Source organism: Choloepus didactylus, chromosome 1, assembly GCF_015220235.1.
Source record: "Choloepus didactylus isolate mChoDid1 chromosome 1, mChoDid1.pri, whole genome shotgun sequence".
NCBI lineage: Eukaryota > Metazoa > Chordata > Mammalia > Pilosa > Megalonychidae > Choloepus > Choloepus didactylus.
The window spans coordinates 110,000,284-110,024,564 of NC_051307.1; the positions used below are offsets into that span (position 1 = coordinate 110,000,284).

Consider the following 24,281-nt stretch of genomic DNA (forward strand, 5'->3'; position numbering starts at 1 on the left):
AGCTAAAAAAATTGAAAGTTTCAAGAAATTTTGTTTCTTGCAAAAAAAAATAATTTTTATTTTGAACTGTGTCACTAATCAAGAGTTCCTTCATCATCTTAGATTCTGATATTTCCCCTTTCTGCACTTTGCTTTAGTATACAATATCCATAATAAGAAATGTCACTGTGCCGGTTTGAGTGTATTGTGTCCCCCAAATGCCATTATCTTTGTAGTCTTGTGTGGGGCAGGCGTTTTGGTGATGGTTGGATTTGCTTGGAATGTGCCCCACCCAGCTGTGGGCAATGATTCTGATGAGATGTTCTCATGGAGGCGTGGCCCCACCCATTCGGGGTGGGCCTTGATCGGTGGAGTTACATAAATGAGCTGACTCGGGGGGAGGAAGAGAGTGCAGCTGGGAGTGATGTTTGAAGAGGAGCAAGCTTGCTAGAGAGGAACGTCCTGGGAGAAAGCCGTTTTGAGGCCGGAGCTTTGGAGCAGATGCCAGCTGCCTTCCTAGCTAACAGAGGTTTTCCGGAGGCCATTGGCCATCCTCCGGTGAGGGTACCCGATTGCTGATGTGTTGCCTTGGACGCTTTGTGGCCTTAAGACTGTAACTGTGTAGCGAAATAAATCCCCGTTTTATAAAAGCCAATCCATCTCTGGTGTTTTGCATTCTGCAGCATTAGCAAACTAAGACAGATTTTGGTACCAGAGAAGTGGGGTGCTTTTGCTGCTGAGTTTGCAAATACCAAACATGTTGGAACAGCTTTTTAAATGGATAAGGGGGAATTTCTGGAGGAGTTGTGAGGAGCTTGATAGAAAAGGCCAAAACTGCTTTAAAGAGACTGTTTGTAGAAATATGGACTCTAAAGATACTTCTGATGAGGACTTGAACAGAAATGATGAATGTGTTGTAAACTGGAAGAAAGGCGATCCTTGTTTTAAAATGGCAGAGAATTTGGCAAAATTGAGTCCTGGTGTCAGATGGAAGGAAGAATCTGGAAGCAACAACTTGGAATACTTAGTTGAGGAGATCTCCAGACTACGTGTGGAGGACGTATCCTGGCTTCTCCTTGCAGCTTATAGTAAAATGCGAGCAGAGAGAGATAAACTTAGAACTGAACTCTTGGGTTCAAAGAAATCAGAAGTTGATGGCTTGGAAAATTACAGGCTTCCAGGGAGTGGAATCCCAGAAGCTACAGCCCAACGTGAGGATGTAACCAAACATGGAACCCAGCCGCCATTTCAGTACAAGCCAAGATTGGAAAAGGAGTTAAGCAGAAAGGATTTGTGGAAACTCCTATTGTCTGATGGCTTTGACCCCTGCATGCTTCATGCAAAGCCAACAGAATTTTTGCGAGATCTTTATAGACGGAGCCATTGCCGGTCTGGACTGGAGGAGACAGACAAGGAAAAAATTAAAGGAAAAATCTCTTCAAAGACAGAGCCATGGAGGTTGAGGTCTGGAGTCAAGAGGTTTAGGGCTGGGAGAGCGGAGCAGCCCACATGCATGGAAAGGGTGAGTTTGCCCTGGAGGTCGAGGGCGGGCTTTCCGCCTCGATGCTCTGGAAGAGTTTTGCCACCTCAGGTCCCAAAGAGGTTGGAGCACATTCCCAGGGAATTGGGGAAAGCCTGGCTGCCACCACACTGTTCTGAAGGGGTTGAGCGTGTGACCCGGAGATGGAAGGGAATCCGGGAGCTGCCCCGATGTTTGAGGAGAGTGGGGCCGAGAAGGTGGTCTCCCCAATGTGTGGAAATGTTGGAGCACTCACCTAAGTGTTTGGAGAGGAACAGGCTGCCGAAAAGGCCCTTGGGAAGGGTTAGGCTCCCGCTCTCTCAAGCCCCAAGGATGCAACATTGTTCTGTAAATGACTCTCAGACTTTGAAATCTAATGGAGTTTGTCCTGCAGGTTTTAAGAACTGTTTTGCTCCTGTTAACCCTGTTTTCCTTACTGTTTCTCCTTATGTCAATGGGAATGTTTATCCTATGAATGTCCCTCCTTTGTATATTAGAAGCACGTAACTTGTTCTAAGTTCACAGATCCACAGCTAAAGAAAGATTGTGCCTTGGGACTGACCACGCCTAAATTGATTTTGATGGGATTTTGTACTTAACTTTTGTTACTGAAATGGTTTGAGTTTTTGTGATATTGTGATGGAATGAATGTATTTTGTATTTGGAAAGATAATGTCATTTTGGGTTCCAGGGGGTGGAATGTGCCGGTTTGAGTGTATTGTGTCCCCCAAATGCCATTATCTTTGTAGTCTTGTGTGGGGCAGGCGTTTTGGTGATGGTTGGATTTGCTTGGAATGTGCCCCACCCAGCTGTGGGCAATGATTCTGATGAGATGTTCTCATGGAGGCGTGGCCCCACCCATTCGGGGTGGGCCTTGATCGGTGGAGTTACATAAATGAGCTGACTCGGGGGGAGGAAGAGAGTGCAGCTGGGAGTGATGTTTGAAGAGGAGCAAGCTTGCTAGAGAGGAACGTCCTGGGAGAAAGCCGTTTTGAGGCCGGAGCTTTGGAGCAGATGCCAGCTGCCTTCCTAGCTAACAGAGGTTTTCCGGAGGCCATTGGCCATCCTCCGGTGAGGGTACCCAATTGCTGATGTGTTGCCTTGGACGCTTTGTGGCCTTAAGACTGTAACTGTGTAGCGAAATAAATCCCCGTTTTATAAAAGCCAATCCATCTCTGGTGTTTTGCATTCTGCAGCATTAGCAAACTAGGACAGTCACTAATGGGTTTTTTTTTTTTTTTAATCATCATTTTATTGAGATATATTCACATACCACGCAGTCATACAAAACAAATCGTACTTTCGATTGTTTACAGGACCATTACATAGTTGTACATTCATTACCTAAATCAATCCCTGACACCTTCATTAGCACACACACAAAAATAACAAGAATAATAATTAAAGTGAAAAAGAGCAATTGAAGTAAAAAAGAACACTGGGTACCTTTGTCTGTTGGTTTCCTTCCCCTATTTTTCTACTCATCCATCCATAAACTAGACAAAGTGGAGTGTGGTCCTTATGGCTTTCCCAATCCCATTGTCACCCCTCATAAGCTACATTTTTATACAACTGTCTTCGAGATTCATGGGTTCTGGGTTGTAGTTTGATAGTTTCAGGTATCCACCACCAGCTACCCCAATTCTTTAGAACCTAAAAAGGGTTGTCTAAAGTGTGCGTAAGAGTGCCCACCAGAGTAACCTCTCGGCTCGTTTTGGAATCTCTCTGCCACTGAAGCTTATTTCATTTCCTTTCACATCTCCCTTTTGGTCAAGAAGATGTTCTCCGCCCCACGATGCCGGGTCTACATTCCTCCCCGGGAGTCATATTCTACGTTGCCAGGGAGATTCACTCCCCTGGGTGTCTGATCCCACGTAGGGGGGAGGGCAGTGATTTCACCTTTCAAGTTGGCTTAGCCAGAGAGAGAGGGCCACATCTGAGCAACAAAGAAGCATTCAGGAGGAGACTCTTAGGCACAAATATAGGGAGGCCTAGCCTCTCCTTTGCAGCAACCGTCTTCCCAAGGGTAAAACTTATGGTAGAGGGCTCAACCCATCAAACCACCAGTCCCCTATGTCTGTGGTCATGTTAGCAACCATCGAGGTGGGGTAGGCGAATACCCCTGCATTCTCCACAGGCTCCTCAAGGGGGCACTACATCTTTTTTTTTCCTTGTTTTTCTTTTTTTTTTTAACTTTCCCTTCTTTTTTAAATCAACTGTATGAAAAAAAAAAGTTAAAAAGAAAACAAACATACAATAAAAGAACATTTCAAAGAGACCATAACAAGGGAGTAAGAAAAAGACAACTAACCTAAGATAACTGCTTAACTTCCAACATGTTCCTACTTTACCCCAAGAAAGCTACATAATATAGCAACATTTCTGTGAACTTGTTCCTACTATATCCATCAGAAATTAACAGACCATAGTCATTTCTGGGCATCCCCAGAACGTTAAATAGCTTATCTGTTCTTCTTGGATTATTGTTCCCCCTTCCTTAATTGCTCTCTACTGCTAGTTCCCCTACATTCTACATTATAAACCATTTGTTTTACATTTTTCAAAGTTCACATTAGTGGTACCATATAATATTTCTCTTTTTGTACCTGGCTTATTTCGCTCAGCATTATGTCTTCAAGGTTCATCCATGTTGTCATATGTTTCACGAGATCGTTCCTTCTTACTGCCGCGTAGTATTCCATCGTGTGTATATACCACATTTTATTTATCGACTCATCTGTTGAAGGACATTTGGGTTGTTTCCATCTCTTGGCAATTGTGAATAATGCTGCTATGAACATTGGCGTGCAGATATCTGTTCGTGTCACTGCTTTCCGATCTTCCGGGTATATACCGAGAAGTGCAATCGCTGGATTGAATGGTAGCTCTATATCTAGTTTTCTAAGGAACTGCCAGACTGACTTCCAGAGTGGCTGAACCATTATACAGTCCCACCAACAATGAATAAGAGTTCCAATTTCTCCACATCCCCTCCAGCATTTGTAGTTTCCTGTTTGTTTAATGGCAGCCATTCTAACCGGTGTTAGATGGTATCTCATTGTGGTCTTAATTTGCATCTCTCTAATAGCTAGTGAAGCTGAACATTTTTTCATGTGTTTCTTGGCCATTTGTATTTCCTCTTCAGAGAGCTGTCTTTTCATATCTTTTGCCCATTTTATAATTGGGCTGTCTGTACTATTGTCATTGAGTTGTAGGATTTCTTTATATATGCAAGATATCAGTCTTTTGTCAGATACATGGTTTCCAAAAATTTTTTCCCATTGAGTTGGCTGCCTCTTTACCTTTTTGAGAAATTCCTTTGAGGTGCAGAAACTTCTAAGCTTGAGGAGTTCCCATTTATCTATTTTCTCTTTTGTTGCTTCTGCTTTGGGTGTAAAGTCTATGAAGTGGCCGCCTAACACAAGGTCTTGAAGATGTTTTCCTACATTATCTTCTAGGAGTTTTATGGTACTTTGTTTTATATTGAGATCTTTGGTCCATTTTGAGTTAATTTTTGTGTAGGGGGTGAGGTAGGGGTCCTCTTTCATTCTTTTGGATATGGATATCCAACTCTCCCAGCCCCATTTGTTGAAAAGACCATTATGGCTCAGTTCAGTGACTTTGGGGGCCTTATCAAAGACCAGTCGGCCATAGATCTAAGGGTCTATCTCTGAATTCTCAATTCGATTCCATTGATCTATATGTCTATCTTTGTGCCAGTACCATGCTGTTTTGGCAACTGTGGCTTTATAATAAGCTTCAAAGTCAGGGAGTGTAAGTCCTCCCACTTCGTTTTTTTTTTAGAGTGTCTTTAGCAATTTGAGGCATCTTCCCTTTCCAAATAAATTTGATAACTAGCTTTTCCAAGTCTGCAAAGTAGGTTGTTGGAATTTTGATTGGGATTGCATTGAATCTGTAGATGAGTTTGGGTAGAATTGACATCTTAATGACATTAGCCTTCCTATCCATGAACATGGAATATTTTTCCATCTTTTAAGGTCCCCTTCTATTCTTTTAGTAGAGTTACGTAGTTTCTTTGTATAGGTCTTTTACATCTTTGGTTAAGTTTATTCCTAGGTACTTGTTTTTTAGTTGCTATTGAAAATGGTATCTTTTTCTTGAGTGTCTCTTCAGTTTGTTCATTTCTAGCATATAGAAACATTACTGACTTATGTGCATTAATCTTGTATCCCGCTACTTTGCTAAATTTGTTTATTAGCTCTAGTAGCTGTATCGTCGATTCTCAGGGTTTTCTAGATATAAGATCATATCATCTGCAAACAATGACAGTTTTACTTCTTCTTTTCCAATTTGGATGCCTTTTATTTCTTTGTCTTGCCGGATTGCCCTGGCTAGCACTTCCAGCACAATGTTGAATAACAGTGGTGACAGCGGGCATCCTTGTCTTGTTCCTGATCTTAGAGGGAAGGCTTTCAGTCTCTCACCATTGAGTACTATGCTGGCTGTGGGTTTTTCATATATGCTCTTTATCATGTTGAGGAAGTTTCCTTCAATTCCTACCTTTTGAAGTGTTTTTATCAAAAAGGGATGTTGGATTTTGTCAAATGCTTTTTCAGCATCTATTGAGATGATCAATTGATTTTTCCCTTTTGACTTGTTAATGTGTTGTAATACATTGATTGATTTTCTTATGTTGAACCATCCTTGCATGCCTGGAATGAACCCCACTTGGTCATGGTGTATGATTTTTTAATGTGTCTTTGGATTCGATTTGCAAGTATTTTGTTGAGGATTTTTGCATCTATATTCATTAGGGAGATTGGCCGGTAGTTTTCCTTTTTTGTAGCATCTTTGCCTGGTTTTGGTATTAGATTGATGTTAGCTTCATAAAATGAGTTAGGTAGTGTTCCATTTTCTTCAATGTTTTGAAAGAGTTTGAGTAAGATTGGTGTCAGTTCTTTCTGGAAAGTTTGGTAGAATTCCCCTGTGAAGCCATCTGGCCCTGGGCATTTATTTGTGGAAGATTTTTGATGACTGATTGGATCTCTTTGCTTGTGATGGGTTGGTTGAGGTCTTCTATTTCTTCTCTGGTCAGTCTAGGTTGTTCATATGTTTCCAGGAAATTGTCCATTTCTTCTACATTATCCAGTTTGTTGCCATACAGTTGTTCATAATATCCTCTTATAATTTTTTTAATTTCTTCAGGATCTGCAGTTATGTCACCTTTTTCATTCATTATTTTGTTTATATGGGTCTTCTCTCTTTTTGATTTTGTCATTCTAGCTAGGGGCTTGTCAATCTTGTTGATCTTCTCAAAGAACCAAGTTTTGGTGATATTTATCCTCTCTATTGTTTTTTTGTTCTCTATGTCATTTATTTCTGCTTTAATCCTTGTTATTTCTTTTCTTCTACTTGGTTTAGCATTGGTTTGCTGTTCATTTTCTAGCTTCTTCAGTTGATCCATTAGTTCTTTGATTTTGGCTCTTTCTTCCTTTTTAATATATGCGTTTAGTGCTATAAATTTACCCCTTAGCACTGCTTTTGCTGCATCCCATAGGTTTTGGTATGTTGTGTTCTCATTTTCATTCGTCTCTATATATTTAGCAATTTCTCTTGCTATTTCTTCTTTAACCCACTGATTGTTTAGGAGTGTGTTGTTTAACCTCCAGGTATTTGTGAATTTTCTAAGTCTCTGATGGTTATTGACTTCTAATTGTATTCCATTGTGGTCAGAGAATGTGCTTTGAATAATTTCAATCTTTTTAATTTTATTGAGGCTTGTTTTATGTCCCAGCATATGATCTATTCTGGAGAAAGTTCCGTGAGCACTAGAAAAGTATGTGTATCCTGGTGATTTGGGATGTAATGTCCTCTATATGTCTGTTAAATCTAATTCATTTATCAGATTGTTTAGGTTTTCAGTTTCCTTATTGGTCTTCTGTCTGGTTGATCTATCTATAGGAGAGAGTGATGTGATGAAGTCTCCCACAATTATTGTGGAAACATCAATTGCTTCCTTTACTTTTGCCAGTGTTTCTCTCATGTATTTTGTGGCACCTTGATTGGGTGCATAGACATTTACGATTGTTATTTCTTCTTGCTGAATTGCCCATTTTATTAGTACGTAGTGGCCTTCTTTGTCTCTCAAAACATCCCTGCATTTGAAGTCTATTTTATCTGAGATTAATATTGCTACACCTGCTTTCTTTTGGCTGTAGCTTGCATGAAATATTTTTTTCCATCCTTTCACTTTCAGTTTCTTTGTGTCCCTGTGTCTAAGATGAGTCTCTTGTATGCAACATATTGATGGTTCATTTTTTTTGATCCATTCTGCGAATCTATATCTTTTAATTGGGGAGTTTAATCCATTTACATTCAACATTATAACCGTGAAGGCATTTCTTGAATCGGCCATCTTATCCTTTGGTTTATGTTTGTCATATTTTTCCCCTCTGTCTATTAATATCCTTTATTGTACCCATACCGAATCTCTTTAGTACTGAACCTTTCTCCAGGTCTCTCTGTCCTTTCTTTGTTTCTCTGTGTGTAGGGCTCCCTTTAGTATCTCCAGTAGGGCAGGTCTCTTGTTCGCAAATTCTCTCAGCATTTGTTTGTCTGTGAAAAATTTAAGCTCTCCCTCAAATTTGAAGGAGAGCTTTGCTGGATAAAGTATTCTTGGCTGGAAATTTTTCTCACTGAGAATTTTAAATGTATCGTGCCACTGCCTTCTTGCCTCCATGGTGGCTGCTGAGTAGTCACTACTTAGTCTTATGCTGTTTCCTTTGTATGTGGTGAATTGCTTTTCCCTTGCTGCTTTCAGAACTTGCTCCTTCTCTTCTGTGTTTGACAGTGTGATCAGTATATGTCTCGGAGTGGGTTTATTTGGATTTATTCTATTTGGAGTTCGCTGAGCATTTATGATTTGTGTATTTATGTTGTTTAGAAGATTTGGGAAGTTTTCTCCAACAATTTCTTTGAATACTCTTCCTAGACCTTTACCCTTTTCTTCCCCTTCTGGGACACCAATGAGTCTTATATTTGGACGTTTCATATTATCTATCATATCCCTGAGGTCCATTTCGATTTTTTCAATTTTTTTCCCCATTCTTTCTTTTATGCTTTCATTTTCCATTCTGTCATCTTCCAGGTCACTGATTCGTTGTTCAACTTCCTCTAGTCTTGTACTATGAGTGTCCAGAATCTTTTTAATTTGGTCAACAGTTTCTTTAATTTCCATAAGATCATCCATTTTTTTATTTAGTCTTGCAATGTCTTCTTTATGCTCTTCTAGAGTCTTCTTGATTTCCTTTATATCCCGTACTATGGTCTCATTGTTCATCTTTAGTTCTTTGAGTAGCTGCTCTAGGTGCTGTGTCTCTTCTGGTCTTTTGATTTGGGTGCTTGGGCTTGGGTTATCCATATCGTCTGGGTTTTTCATATGCTTTATAATTTTCTGTTGTTTTTGGCCTCGTGGCATTTGCTGAACTTGATAGGGTTCTTTTAGGGTTTGTAGACCTATTGAAGTCCTTATCTCTAATTTATCAGATCTACAGCTTCGTGGAGTACGCTTTCTCTAACTAACCAGCAGGTGGCGTCCACGAGCCACCTGTTCTCCACAAGCCAGTTCTCCCCTGCTTAGCCTTTTTGGTGAGTGGGGGAGTGAGTCTTGTGGGGCCCAATTGGTGTACCAAGCTTGCGTGTGTAGTTGGTGTTGCCTGCCCTGTATGTGGGGCGTGTTTCTGGGCAGTCGGGGAGGGGGGGTGGCCCTAACAATCCAATCTCCCTGGTGATCGTAGAGTTTTAAAGCTGCTGCAATAGTCTAATCCTTCAGTTCAGTCCTGCCACAGTTTGTCTCTGCCACTGACCCACAAGTCCTTGGTATTGGCGTATGGCTCCTGAGACTTGCAAGTGGGCCCCTCTTCCAGGCTGTGCACCCCGGGTCCTCTGTTGAGGGATGACTGTGCTATGTCACAGGTGAGTGCCGTCCCCCCAGGGCAGTTCTGGGCTGCTGGGCTGTGTAGGGAGGCTCCCAGTCTGCTGAAATGATGGCTGAATGGGGCTTTGTTAATTCACACTGCTCCACCTTCCCAACTCTGGGACAATCAGCTAAGGTTGCAGGGAAGACTAATGTCCACGCCCAGTTTTGTGGTGTGTGCCTGTTATTTGAAGCACTTCCGTCACACTGGGTTGTCTGGGGCAGCTCTGGGCTATGGGGCAGCTCTGGGCTATGGGGCTGGCGATGGGCTGGAGTGTTTCCTGTCCACCAGGATGGTGGCTGTGAGCGGACACCCCCCTTTCCTTGGGAAGTTGTGGTGTTTAGTGAATTTTCTCAGCCACTGGATTATTGCCTTTTGTCTCAGAGCTCTCTTAGTTCTGCTCTTGACTTGACGTGCCCAAATTGAAAGTCTTTGAAGCTTTCTGTATTGGGCTTCTTAGAGTAATTGTTTTAGAAAAAGAAAAAAGGACTAAAAAAAAAAAAAAAAAAAAAAGGGCCCTACTCGGAGATCTAATGGGTTATTGAAATGCTAAGAGACAAAGCAACCAGGGCCATTAAGGAAAGGTCCACAGGGCAGAGAGATCAGCTTTTCTTCGGGATTTGCATATGCGCCTCAGGACCCTTCCCCTTTCTATGTTCACCAGAACTCCAAAAATCCTCCGCTTTTATTTTGGAGTTTTTCGTGTTGTTTTTTTTCTATGCCTGTTTCCTCTCTGCTGGGCTGGCTGCTCTCAGATTCTCTGGTGTCTGGTCTCAGTCTATCTATGGTTGGAGTTTGGATCAGTAGAATGAGTTTCCGATAAGGGCTGCCACTGCAGTTCTCCCTTCTCCTTCCCGGAGCTGACAGCCCCTCCTCCCACGGGACTGAGCCTGGCCGGGAGGGGCGCGGGTCCCCTGGCAGCAAAAACTTACAGATTTCACTGATCTCAGCAGTTCGACATTTTCATGAGTGTTGTATGAAGTATGCCCAAAGACAGATTGCTCTGTGGTGTCCAGTCCACGCAGTTCCTGGCTTTCTACCTACTTTCCTGGAGGAGTAACTGAAACATACAGCTCACCAGTCTGCCATCTTGCCCCGCCTCCACTAATGGGTTTTTAACATACCTTTTAACCTACCATGTTAAAATATTACATTTTAATATACCCTTTTCAATAATGAGAGATCAGGAAATAAAAGTTTGTAATTACACAGATTTGAAAAACACAAGATTCATCCAAGGATACACTGAGAACCCTATTATTCCCAACAATTAGAGAATACACATTATTTTCAACCATACTTGGAGGTTTCATAAAACTTGAATATATATTAGGTGTATCAGTTGGGACTGAAATCAGTTATAACAGAAAATTCCCACCAAGAGTGGGGTAAACCAGTTAGGAGTTTATTTTTTTCATGTAACATGAAGTCCACAAATAAGCAGTCCAGGGCTGGTACAGCCAGACAATATCTGTGTCTTCCTATTTTATCATCATTAGCCTGTGACTACCATCCTTTTGGTCTATTCTCTGGGAAAGAAGAAAGGATAACACAGAGAGCAAATGGTGAAGAGAAAATGCCAGATGAGATGTTCTCATTTCCATTAGTTTCCTTAGAAGTGACACACAGTACCTCTGGCTACCTCTCATTGGCCAGGATTGTGGGTACATGCCATCATAGCTGAGATATGAGTCTTTTAAAAATTGCCCACCCTGGCAACTGAACAAATTGTGGTTTTGTTAATTTAAGGAAGAGAGGAGGAATGGATATTGGGACAGCAACTAGTTGTATCCGCCATTCTAGGCCACACATGAAGGCTCAAACAATTTTCTGTTTGGATCTATCATATAGATTCTATATCATGAAGACCATACATTGTGTTTACAATGCAATTAAATTAGAAATCTATAAAAGATAACTAAATATGTATGGACTAAATACTGAAAAACACACTTCTATTATTTAGACCTATGGGTACAAGAAGTCATATGAAAATTAAAATGAAAACAATTATAATGAAAATACTAGTTTTCAAAAATTTTGTGATACAGGTCAACAGGGATTTGGAGTGATATTATATATATACATAACCTTTACTACTTATAAATTAATGAATTATAACACTTGAAGGATGAACTACTCACTGATAGAGGGAGGTATAAAGATGATCACAAAACCATAACATTAAGTTTGTCCCAGTCATTTCATTGAATCTTTAAAGATATAAATGTATACTAGAGTACACACAAATTTCAAAAGAAAATGGTAACACTTTTTCAAAATAAATAGTACTTATCTACAGTTTTAATAATAAACTGATAATCTTTACCTTAGATGAAATGATCCGGTTATCTATAAATTTCTGAGGTGTATAAAGACCATTCAGAGGAAATCTGTTGGCTATGTAAATAGTCCTTGTGTCACTTTGATGTGGTGGGTCAAAACCCTAAGATCAAGGAAAAGAAAAAGAAATACTCTCATCAGTTATAGCAAATGTACCACACTAACACAAGGTATTAATAATACAAGGGGTATATGGGAATTCTGTATTTTCTGCATGACTATTCTGTATACCTACAACTTCTCTAATAACAAAGAAAGAAAAAAGAAAAAATACTGATCAATAAGGTTAGTTGTTATGATTCTTTACTGTTGGCTTTGATTGATCAGATTGCATGTTATTACCGGCTTTGAGCTGTATAAAGACTCAATTAATTTAATTATTAGAGTTAAAAGCCATATTTTTTTCCTTCACAGGTAAACAGGTATATTACTTTCAGACATTAACTAACTAGGTAATACCTCTGGAAATGATGAACAGTCCATACTCTGAAATAAAAACCATATAGGAAACCTAGAGATGTATTTGAGGACAAGTCTTTTTTCTCCACTGCATCCTTACCTTTTAATTACTGTGGGTCCCTTGTCCTTCTCTTAGGATGGATTCCTATTCAGTGATGTGGAGGTCCTGTGCAGCTATGGCCTATTCAGCTCCTACCATACCTGATGACAATATTTCTCCCACCTCAACATGGTTTCAAAGAGCTTTGTTGCCAGAGGACTTACAATACCTTGGGTGGGAACTTGCTCAGATTCATTCCACACAATCATTTATTTGTGCCAGTTACTCTATCAGTTGACTCCCTGATACACAATATGAATGATTACAATTTCTGACCTTGAAGAACTCCCTTTCTGGTCTGATATTTAGAAGACCATCTCTCAAGGTACATTTAGTAATGATCCTTTGGTGGAAAAGGTTTCACTGGTGACAAGAATACTGGCACTTCATTCCTACAATATTGTACTCTCTTCCAGGATGGCAAATGAATCTTTAAGACTCCTCCTTATAGGCTAAAAGAGAAACCCCAAATGCAAGACTTTTCTTTGGTTCTAACAGGCAAATGACTCAAAATTCCTTAAATCTTCATTTTTTTATGATGGCCAAGTGCTAATTACTAGTACTACTAAATGGGTTATTAAAAGGTCAATTAAAATTGGTATTCATAAACTACAGTGATCCATTTTTAGATATTACTAAGGAGTCTAATTTAGAAATTCACTAAGTAGTCTAGCTGCCATGAGCATCCCTGTAAAATTTCCATTAAGCGCAGACATACACAGATAGTTGAAATTCCCAAAATTGCCCAGAAGGAATCCCATTATTTTCAACCCTGCTTTAGTAGCACTTTGGATCAGTGATGACCACAGTTCATGGATGTGAATATGACATTATGGGTCTAATTCAAAATCAGTCTCTTGAAGGAAAAAATACGGTGGCATGCATATTTACTTCCCTCATAAATTTTCTTTTAAATATTTTACAATTTTCCCTGTGATAACTCCTAGGGTGGGAGTGGGCGGGTGGGGGGAATGTAGTTCTCAAAACCAGAGGTGGAAAACACTGCTCTCTCTAAAATGTCACAATCGTCTTAAAAACACATGCCACTTATTCGTTCAACATTTGTTGATTTAAAGCACTGTTAGGTCATGAAGGATTATGGGGTTTGTTATATACTGAAGCAAATTATAGTATGTTCCAATCAATCAATAAACAAATAAATAAGCAAAGAAACAGTCTGAATGCTACTGCTTTAAACTATGGCTGTATTTCTCAAATGGGGTTCACAGGAAGTTTACCTATAAAGTTCATAAGAAGTTGTAAGAGGGTTTCACAGAGAACTGAAACTTTAGACTGAATGCAGCATCCACCCTGTAACCATGTTAATATATCTACCATATTCTAGCTCCTACGTCATATGCTTAATGCCATCACTGTCTTTAGCACCCCTCCTTTGCAGCTCATCAATAGATCAATTTAGACGGAAACCTGTCTGAGCACATCTGAAATTGGAAACATATAATTGATATGTTTTTGCATTAACACTAAGTAACACACCATGCATGTAAGCATTTGGGACAAATTTTAAAAAAATGAAAATAAATTTGAGGGTCTGAAAGAAAATATGTATTCAAGAAGATGTCAAGACAATTGAAACTGAGAACCACTGATTGAGGATTTTTATTTATTTATTTATTTTTGCTAAATTCCCACCAAGACTGGGATTTATTACCACACACATCTGAAGTTATGAAACAAAAAACAAAACAAAGAACTCCAAACAACCAAAAAAGAACCATAGAAACATTTCAGTTATGAATAGAATATTTATGTATTAAAGGGTAAAAAATTGCATGTACTTTTCAGAAAGCAAACACTCATCATTCCCCATTCATCTCTAGTGGATGATTTGAACCAGGGATCACATACTAAAGTTTTAGAATTCCTGAGATTTCTACAGTCATTTCAAGGGGAAAATACTGAAATGTTCCAAAATTAAATCAATATTAAATTAAACTGATTTTTAAAAATTCTACACACAATCTCTAAGATACCACAATTCAAAATAAGACGACAATTTCAAAAAGAGAAAAATGATAAGCTTTTCCTTATTCCCAAAAATAACACAACATCCACTAACACATGTTGAGTTTTTTCAGTTCTGATTAATTCACACAAACTCAGCCAATCATGTTACAAAGGTATGCATATATGTGGATGTGTGAGGGAATTTTTTTCACACAGAAAATAGTTAAATTTAATATTTGTGACTGTAGTATAAACATGGTTAAATGTCCCTTAGGGAAATTAAAACTCAGTTAATTAGCATCATCTCTGCAACAAAATAAACTAGCCACAAACCAAATGGAAATAAAAGAATTAAACTGTCTAAAATGAACCTTTCAGCAGGCTTCATAAATGAACTTCAGGTCTGTGAATTTCTGAAATTGTTTGCAAATTTGCCTATATATCCTTTTTTTCTGATAAGTCTTACACAGGTTTCATCAGATTTTCATGATGCAAAGAAAATTAAAACCACTTACCTAAATTCCTTTTTTGGGATCAGTTCCCTGCCCTAACCCATACTTAAAATTGACAAGAGAATCTTCATATTTCAGTAATACCTCTACCTTCCTTAATGGGAGTCAAAACAAACATCTGTTATCAGAAATTAATTGTTAAACTATATTGTTACTGTGAAATTCAAGCACAGTTTGCACTATTTCTAGAAAGCATTATCAGCAAGTCTTATTATGGCACCGAGGAAAAAAATACAATCAAAACTCCCTAATCACTAGGTCAAAGCTACACAGCACAGTTCAGACACCTTTGGCACGTATTACATTTTCTGTTGTCATCCCAGACTACCCCCTCACTCTGTCAACCCTTGATGCTTCCCTGTTTCTTTCTCCTTTGATTTGATCTAGTCCTAGGTAAAGGAATTGAGATAGATTAATGATTTTCTAGCTACCCAATTTTATTTTAATGCCCGGTAAAGAGGAAAGACTATAGGCTTTGGAGACATACAGATTTCAACTATTTAAAAACTCTCATTCTCTTCAAAAATATGAACTAATCAAAGCTCTCTTTTGTCTTCGTACTGTTTAGTGAACCATCGTGTTAAAGCACAATGTCTTCAAAAGTGTGGGTAAGTATGAGAGGAAAAAAAATCTCATGGTAGCAGATACGGGGAAAGAACAGACATCCCATGGGATTAATCTGAAAGAGACTCCATTTGGAACCATAAACTGATGTGCTCTGGAGAAACCAGAAAAGAGCTTCATAATTTTTAGTAGTTGGTTTTTGGCACACAGCAATATTTGGAAATGAATTTGACACATTTAACATTTTTACCAAATATACCAGCCTCTTCAGTGCTGTAAAATTCCAAAGACTTTATAAAAAATACAAGTATACAAATCAAAGAACTAAGGAGAAAATAAAACTATCGTCATGATTCATGTAATTAAATAGTCATACTTCTTTAACATAACTACGAAAACATTATCTCGACAGATCAGTGATCTAAGTGAACTTGTGACTTTTACCATTCTTACAGATGATCTACTTCCTCCACATCAGAAAGAAAACACTCCAAAATAAACAAACAAAAACCCAAAAAGAACAACAAAAAACCCAAAGCTTCAGAGTCAAAACTGCAATATCACTAAGTTATTAAAATAACCGAATAGAACAATAGGAGAAACTGGGTGGGGTAGGGGGTTATACAGGAACTCTACTATCTTTGCAATTTTTCTGTAAATTTACTATTCTAAAATAAAAAGGTTATATTTTTAAAAGTTTTTTTTAAGTTTAAAAAAATACATTCTTTCTCAAAAAAAGGGGCATCTATAAATTTATGCAGACATGTTACATTGACCTAATTTTTCTCATTTTGCTACAGACCATTGAAAATTTTATCTCAACCTACCACTGAATCCTGATCATTAGGAAATCTGTTGCTTAGGAGACTGTAAACTATAAAGATTGTTAAAAGCATCTCTATTTAAGAATCTGACTTTTATGTTCTCATAATAAATCCATAAAATGCTTCAGCTTTTCCCACCTTTTAAAAAAATTCTGCAACTATATGCTGTAAAAAAGTTAGATTTTAATCAACATTGACAGTAAGCACTGTATCCTCTTTAATGTTGCATGAAGAGTTTTATCCACAAAGTAAGAGTGTGTCCTGCATATCTAAGTTAGAGGTCAGTTCCTTCACAATATTTAAAGTTCAACAGGAAAACGAAGGAGAAAGAAGTTATGTGTTTCAATATTAAAGAAATCAGATACCCTCTCATACCTTTGTAAGCGCTTTCTGACCTAACTATATATTAAAGAGAATAGAGGAGAACTGAGATAAGCACAGGTATCCATACTCCTTTTGCAGTTCATGAGATGTGAGAGTGAAGAAACAATTTCCTGGGTAATATGATTATACTCAAGCTTTATCTACCAGTTGCACTCATCAGGAAGGAGTCTTCAAATGAAAATCTTAGAATATCACTACATCACACAAGTATTTACTGAGAAAAATTTGTTTGATATTATGCTAGGCAAAGTATCAAATTTAAGTAGAAATACTTGACTATTCTGAAATATCAAGTCATTTAGCATGTCTTCTGTTAAATTATCTTATAATTTACTAAAAAAAAAGAATCAATTTAATAAATACTACGAGTGCTGACTATATGCAAAGTAATGTGCTGGGTACTATGGAAATACCAAGATGAGGAGACAGGGCCCTTGCTCTGAATAAAACTTCATTTAAAAAAATAAGGCCTTTTGATAAGCACAAGAAGTAAAACAAATAAAATACCAAGTAAAATGATAAAACTTTTGACTGAATTCATAGTAAGTCATTAGATGAGTCGTTTTTTTTTATATATAATACTTTCAAAGACATTCTTCTGAACAAAGCGTTAAAAATATGGCATAATTTCATTATAGATGTAATAAAAGTCATTAATAAAAACGAAAAAATACTGTCATGTCTAATTTCTATTTCAACATCAGAAATTTCAAACTTCAAAATAACTTCTGGGTAGCTAAGGTTCAAAAAGAAAAAAGGAATTAAAAACCGTCCAAAAATTTATCACATTCAAACCAACTTAAATGTATTTACATTATATAACATTTGCAAGAGGAGATATATATATTAAGGTACAAGCAAGGCCTAACTTCTTGTACCTAAAATATTATATCAACTTAAGAATGGCCATGACTGGGTAACTACAGACACTCTTGATCTCTTCTCTTCTTTTTCTCCACAAATCTGTTATCCCCATCTGCAGAGTACTACTACCTCTCAGAAATCCTTCCCCCCACCTATTCTCTAGAGTATCATCTCACTCTTAGGCAGACTTAAGGCGGCAGGATTGCGAAAGATGAGATCACAAGGAAAACCGGTGCTATTTCCTTCTTCCAGTAAATGCTAACTTTTTTCCACTCAGCTAAGCTTCCTGGAAGACCTCTCTGGGTTGAGTCCTGGCTCTGACATTAATAAGTTATTGACCTTCAGAAAATTCATACTTTGAACTCTTCTCTTTATTCAAAAAAGCAAAGATGATGGATAGTCTTTTTTTTTCCCCTTTAATTAAGAAGTCATAGACTTAAAAAGAGAAACATTTCTGTAGTCTAGGCTGAGTCTTTGGGACTCTGGGTCTGAAAATAGGCAGTGAGAGGTTCAACTCCTGCAGCATTAATATCAGGATTAATATCACCCACTTTGTGCCAGATCCTAGGGTCAGGTTCAATGAGTAACACCAAGGTTGAGTCTAGGTTTACCCATCTTTGAAAGGAGGCTGAAAAAAGCTGTGTACATTTCAAATAAATATATTTAAAATCTTAAAGAGATAATGCAAGAACAATCTATTTAAAAAAAAACAGAAAAATTATGAAGCAAATCAGGCAAAATGCACCAAGAATGGATGGAAATAAAGTTCTAATAATAAATCCTGGAGACGAAAATCAGTCAGTTAAATGCAAAATTCAGAAGACAGGATAAACTCTAAGTGAGAGAATTAGTGAACAGGAAGCTAGAACTAAGGAATCAGCACTGAAAGCAGCATAGAGAGAAAATGAAATGAGAACTATGAAAAAGAAATTAAGAGTCATGGAGGACAGATTGAGAGGCTTCAATATATGTAAAGCAAAAGTTCTAGAATGAGACAAAGGCAGAGAAACAAAATTTGAAGAAAAAAATGGCTGAAATATTTTTTGAACTGTAGAGACAGTCTTCAGATTGAAAGTGCACACAAATGCAGATCAGGGAAAACAAAAATGTCACATCTGGATACGTCATAGTGAAACTACAATACATCAAGGACGAAGAGAATCTTAAAAGCAATGTGAAAGAAAAGAGGTTACCAACAAAGAAATGACATTAAGATTAAAAGCATATTTTATACTAATAATAAATAATGTCAGAAAGTAATAGAATAAGTAACATCTTCAGTATGTTTGGGTGGAAGTAACTTAATTTTAGAATTCTGTATCTGGTTAAATTAGCATTTATATAATGATGAAATAAAGACATGTTAAGACAATAAAAACTAAGAGAGCTTTCCATCCATGAACCTCACTTAGAAACAACTAAAGATAATTCAAGCAAGAATAAAAATGAATCCAGAGAAAGGGCATGATGCAAGAAACAATGGTGAGTAAAGGAACCATTAAATCCTTGTGGTAAATCAAAATGATCACTTAAAAAAAATTAGAAAACTTTTTGTATTTAAAAAGAAGTAGTAGAACTACAACTCATTTATGGAGGAAATATTTGCAAATCACGTATCTGATAAGGGACTTGTATCCAGAGTAATATACAAAACTCTTAAAATTCATTTTTTAAAAAAAGCCAGTTAAAAATGGATTAAAAATCAGAGCAGGTATTTCTCCAAAAAAATACACCAATGGCCAGTAAGCACAGAAAATATTCTCTACATCATTACTGTTCCAGTTTGCTAATGCTACTGCTATGCAAAATACCAGAAATGGACTGGCTTTTATAAGGGGGTTTATAAATGAAATGTCCAAATGAAGTCATCAACACAAGTATACCTTCACTGAAGGAAGGCCAATGACATCCGGAAAACCTCTGTTACCTGGGAAGGCATGTGGCTGGCATCTGCTGATCCCAGATTGTGTTCCAGCTCTACTCTCAGCACCCATGCATTCTTTAAAGTATCTCTCTGAGCTGCAGCACCTCCTTCTGTCTGTGAACGCTTTTATAGGACTAGAGTGATTCAGTTAAGACCCACCCTGAATGAATGGGGTTAACACCTTCATAGAAATTATCCAATCAAAGGTCTCACCCACAGTTGATTGAGTCACATCTCCATGTAAACACACAATCAAAGGATTTCAACCTAATCAACAGTAATATGTCTGCCCCCACAAGACTTCGTCAAAGAATATGGCTTTTTCTGGGGGACATAATATATACAAACCAGCACAATTAGTCATTAGGTAACTGTAAATCAAAACTACAGCAAGATACCATTCACACCGTCTAGGGTGGCTATCATTAAAAAGACAGATTATAACAAGTGTTGGTGAGGACATGGAGGAACTGGAACCCTCTCACATTGCTGATGAGAATGTAAGATGGTATAGCCACTCTGAAAGGCAGTTTTGACAAATTCCTCACAATTTAAACATAGAGTTACTATACAACCTAGCAATTCCACTCCTGAGGTACATAACAAAGAGAAATGAAAACATATGATCACAAAAAACTTATACATCAATATTTATATAGCATTATGCCTAACAGGCAAAAAGTGGAAACAACCCAAATGTCCAGCAACTGATGAACAGATAAACCAAACGACCCTTAGCCACACAATGGACTATTGTTTGGCAATAACAAGAAATGAAATACTGATACATGCTATAATATGGATGAATTCTGGAAATATTATGCTAAGCGAAAGAAGACAAACACAAAATACCACATAATGTATGATACCACTTATTTGAAATGTCCACAATAGGCAAACCTATAGAAACAAAAAGTATATTAGTGCTTACTTAGGGAAAGGGGTGGGAGTGGGGCTGGGAATTTGGGGAGAATGGGGATTAATGGCTAATGGGTACAGAATTTATTTGGAGGGGACAAAAAAATCCTAAAATTGGAGTGTGATGACGGTTATATAACTCTCTCTGAATATACTAAAAAACACTGAATGGTACACTTTAAATGGATAAATTGTATGATGTGGATTATAACTCAATAAAGCTACTAAAAGAAAAAACGTAAACTAAATGACTATATAACAATAATGTGAAAGGTGAAAGAGAGAATACTGGAATTAAAAATCTTCTAAATCCCTATGTTATTTGTAACAGTACAAAGATGCTCAATGACTAAAGGCATAATTAGAAAAAAATTAATGAATGCTTAAAGTTTACAAGTAATATGAATAAAAGATAGAAAGACAATCCATGGCTTCCACACCATCAAAGGGAAAAATATGAACGGAAGAAATTTAACAAATTCAATATAATCCCAGTCAAAATCCTAGGAAGAGTTTCCATGGAATTAGACAAAGTGATTCTAAACAGCACATGAAGGAGTAAAGGTCCAACACAGTTGTGGAAAAAAAAGAAAAGGGAAATGGGTTCTGCCCTGCCAGACATCAAGAATCTTTATAAAATACTATAATTAAGACAGTGTATTATTGGTACAAATACAGATGCGTGAAACAGAAATAAAAGAAACATACAAAGAGACCAAGATATATGAAACAGAATGCAGGTATATGACAGAGAACACAGATGAGTGTAGAAAAGGTAACTCTTTCAATAAACAGCATTGGGACAAATAAGTTTCCAGGTAGGTGATCATCGATGGCCTCTTTTATTCCATATGCAAAAATCAATTCTAAGTATATTAAGGACCTAAATGTTGAAAAACTAAATTTTAAAACAATTTGAAAAAATCACTGGAAAACTATCTTTATGACCCTAGTATAGGAAAGGAATTCCTAAACAAGCTATAAAAAGCACAAATAATTTGCCTAATAAATTTGCCTTCAACTAAATTTAAAATTTCTGTATGGAGAAAAGATACCCTAAACAAGGGACATACAGGAAGAAGATATTTACAGCATATATATAATTAGCACCCAGACTACAGAAGGAACTAATACCAAATAGAAAAACAGGCAATCTAGTCAGAGGATGGAGAGACACCTGAATCTTACTAGCAATCAGGAAATGCAAATTAGAACAAAATGAGGTAGTATTTTGTAACCATCAAACTGGTAAAATTTTTCAAGTCTGACAGTACAAACTGTTGAACAAAATGTAGGAAAAGAGGAACGCCCATGTTTTGGAAAAGAATTTGGCAATATCGAGTTATAATGACAATGCGCAAACACCAAGACCCAGTAGTTCCACTTCTGGGTATACTCCACTTCAAAGAAACATTAACAATAATGGCCACTGCAACATATTTTTGCAATAGAAAAAACTGATAACTCAAATATTCATTAAGGAAGAAGATATATAAATTGTAGTATTTTTCATTTAATACAAGCAGGTAAAATAAATAAGTAGCGTATAAGGCTAGCTGGGACATTTTGGTAGTTCCAGAGCTTAACAACAAAGCTAGCACAGAATAAGCGTTGAGAAAATGTTTGAGTGAACAAATAAGTAAATGAGAAAGGAAGGGTAGCACTTAAAAGTGGCTTCAGGTTTGAGAAACAGCTTTTGTTAGATAGAGAAATAAAACAGAATAGACAAACATCCCTGCCCTTGTGAGAAATGCAACAAATAAGTAAATTAGGGTATGTTAGATAGTGGTAAGTGCTAAAGGAATAAAAGCTGGGAAGGGAGAAAGGGAAGTATTGGGGAGGGTTACAATTTTAGAGAATAGTCAGAAAAGGCCTAGCTGATAATCTTTGAATTAAGACTTTCAAGGAATGAAGGATCCAACAGATATCTGGGGGAAGAACATTGCAGGTAAAGGTAACGGCAATAATCCTGAGATTGAAGCAGGCCTGACACTTTTGATGAATTGCAAGGAGGCCAACTGATGAATTATATGGATAAAGCAAAGTGAGTGAAGACAGGTGGGAGAAGTGGATGGTAGGGGTAGGAGGAGCAAGAGCTTAAGCAGAGACTTTGGTTCTTACTATGAGCAAGAAGGCAAAACCTTGGAAGGTTCTAATTAGAGGGATTACATGATCTACTTGTGTTTTAATAAATTCACTCTGGCTGCTGTGTTGAAAACTGACTTCAGGGAGAGAAGATCAGAAACAGTGAAATGAACTGGGAAGTTTTTGCAATAATCCAGGCAAGAGATAAGGGTGGTTTAGTCTAAGGAGATGGCAGTGAAAGGGGAAAGAAATGGTTCTGGATGTATCATTTTATAGCAACAATAAAGAGGGAGAGATTATTTGCCCCTCAGACACATTACTTATTCTTTCATTCTTTTATATTATAAGCATTTTTTTTTTTTTTAATTCATAGGCCTCTGCATGATTTCTTCTCCCCACAGATATAGCCAGGGAAAAAGAGAAGAGGAATTTAAAAGAACTCTACTGCTTAAAACTTAAGAATCGGAGGAAGGAAAGGAGGAAGGGAATACCTGGGAGAAGAGCTGTACCGAGAATTATGGTTATGCACTTAAAAAAAGACTCCTTATCTTATGGAGATAAATACAAAAATATTTATGGATGAACTGATGTGATATCTGGGATTTGCTTCAAAATAAGCCAAGGGGAAGGGGATAGTAGATGGAGGAAATAGGTGATAGAAGTGTGGCAGTGTGTTGATAACTGTTAAAGTTGGGTGAAAAGTAAATCAGGGCTTATTAAATATGCTAATTTTGTATATGCTCAAAATTTTCCATAATAAAGGTTTGTAAAAATAATAAAAATAACCTCTACCAGGTATACTGACTTCCCATAAGAATTACCTATATGTGCACACATCTGTTTTTGTTCCTAACTTTTGCAAAATGCAGGGGAATAAACAAATGGATGACATTTGTGAATATGAGTTAATTGTTAGACCAATTAAAATGTGGTCTTACTGTTGCTGCAAAGGAGAGGCTAGGCCTCCCTAAAATTGTGCCTAAGAGCCTCCTCCCGAATGCCTCTTTGTTGCTCAGATGTGGCCCTCTCTCTCTAGCTAAGCCAACTTGAAAGATGAAATCACTGCCCTCCCCCCTACGTAGGATCAGACACCCAGGGGAGTGACTCTCCCTGGCAACACGGAATATGACTCCCGGGGAGGAATGTAGGCCCGGCATCGTGGGATGGAGAACATCTTCTTGACCAAAAGGGGGATGTGAATGGAAATGAAATAAACCTCAGTGGCAGAGAGATTCCAAAAGGAGCCGAAAGGTCACTCTGGTGGGCACTCTTAAGCACAATATAGACAACCCTTTTTAGGTTCTAATGAATTGGGGTACTTGGTGGTAGTAGTTACCTGAAACTATCAAACTACAACCCAGAACCCATGAATCTTGAAGACAATTGTATAAAAATGTAGTTTATGAGGGGTGACAATGGGATTGGGAAAGCCTAAGGACCACACTCCCCTTGGTCTAGTTTATGGATGGATGAGTAGAAAAATAGGGGAAGGAAATAAACAAACAAACAGACAAAGGCACCCAGTGTTCTTTTTTACTTTAATTGCTCTTTTTCACTTTAATTATTATTCTTGTTATTTTTGTGTGTATGGTAATGAAGGTGTCAGGGATTGATTTTGGTGATGAATGTACAACTATGTAATGGTACTGTGAACAATCGAATGTACGATTTGTTTTGTATGACTGCATGGTATGTGAATATATCTCAATAAAATGAATATAAAAAATGTGGTCTTAATTAATTTTAATTAATTCAGTATGTGATCTAAATTTTGGATGATCTAATAGTTTTAAAGAGAAACAAGTACAATTTTTTTCAAAAGGCTAACAATAGGATAGACATGTATTAGAAATTTGGAAAGAATTTGGCAATATCAGGACTAGGAAAAGGAAGGGAAAAAA

At 37.5% G+C, this 24,281-nt stretch overlaps 1 protein-coding gene across 3 annotated transcripts in view; it reads right to left on the reverse strand.

Annotated features, from left to right (window-relative positions):
- Nucleotides 1-24,281, reverse strand: part of ATP11B (ATPase phospholipid transporting 11B (putative)) — a 165,966-nt gene that overhangs the window by 135,951 nt on the left and 5,734 nt on the right. For all 3 annotated transcript variants that reach the window (XM_037839789.1, XM_037839793.1, XM_037839796.1), the window contains exon 2: nucleotides 11,765-11,881. In XM_037839789.1, coding sequence (XP_037695717.1) covers nucleotides 11,765-11,881 — 117 coding nt within the window. The remainder of the gene's footprint in view (nucleotides 1-11,764; nucleotides 11,882-24,281) is intronic.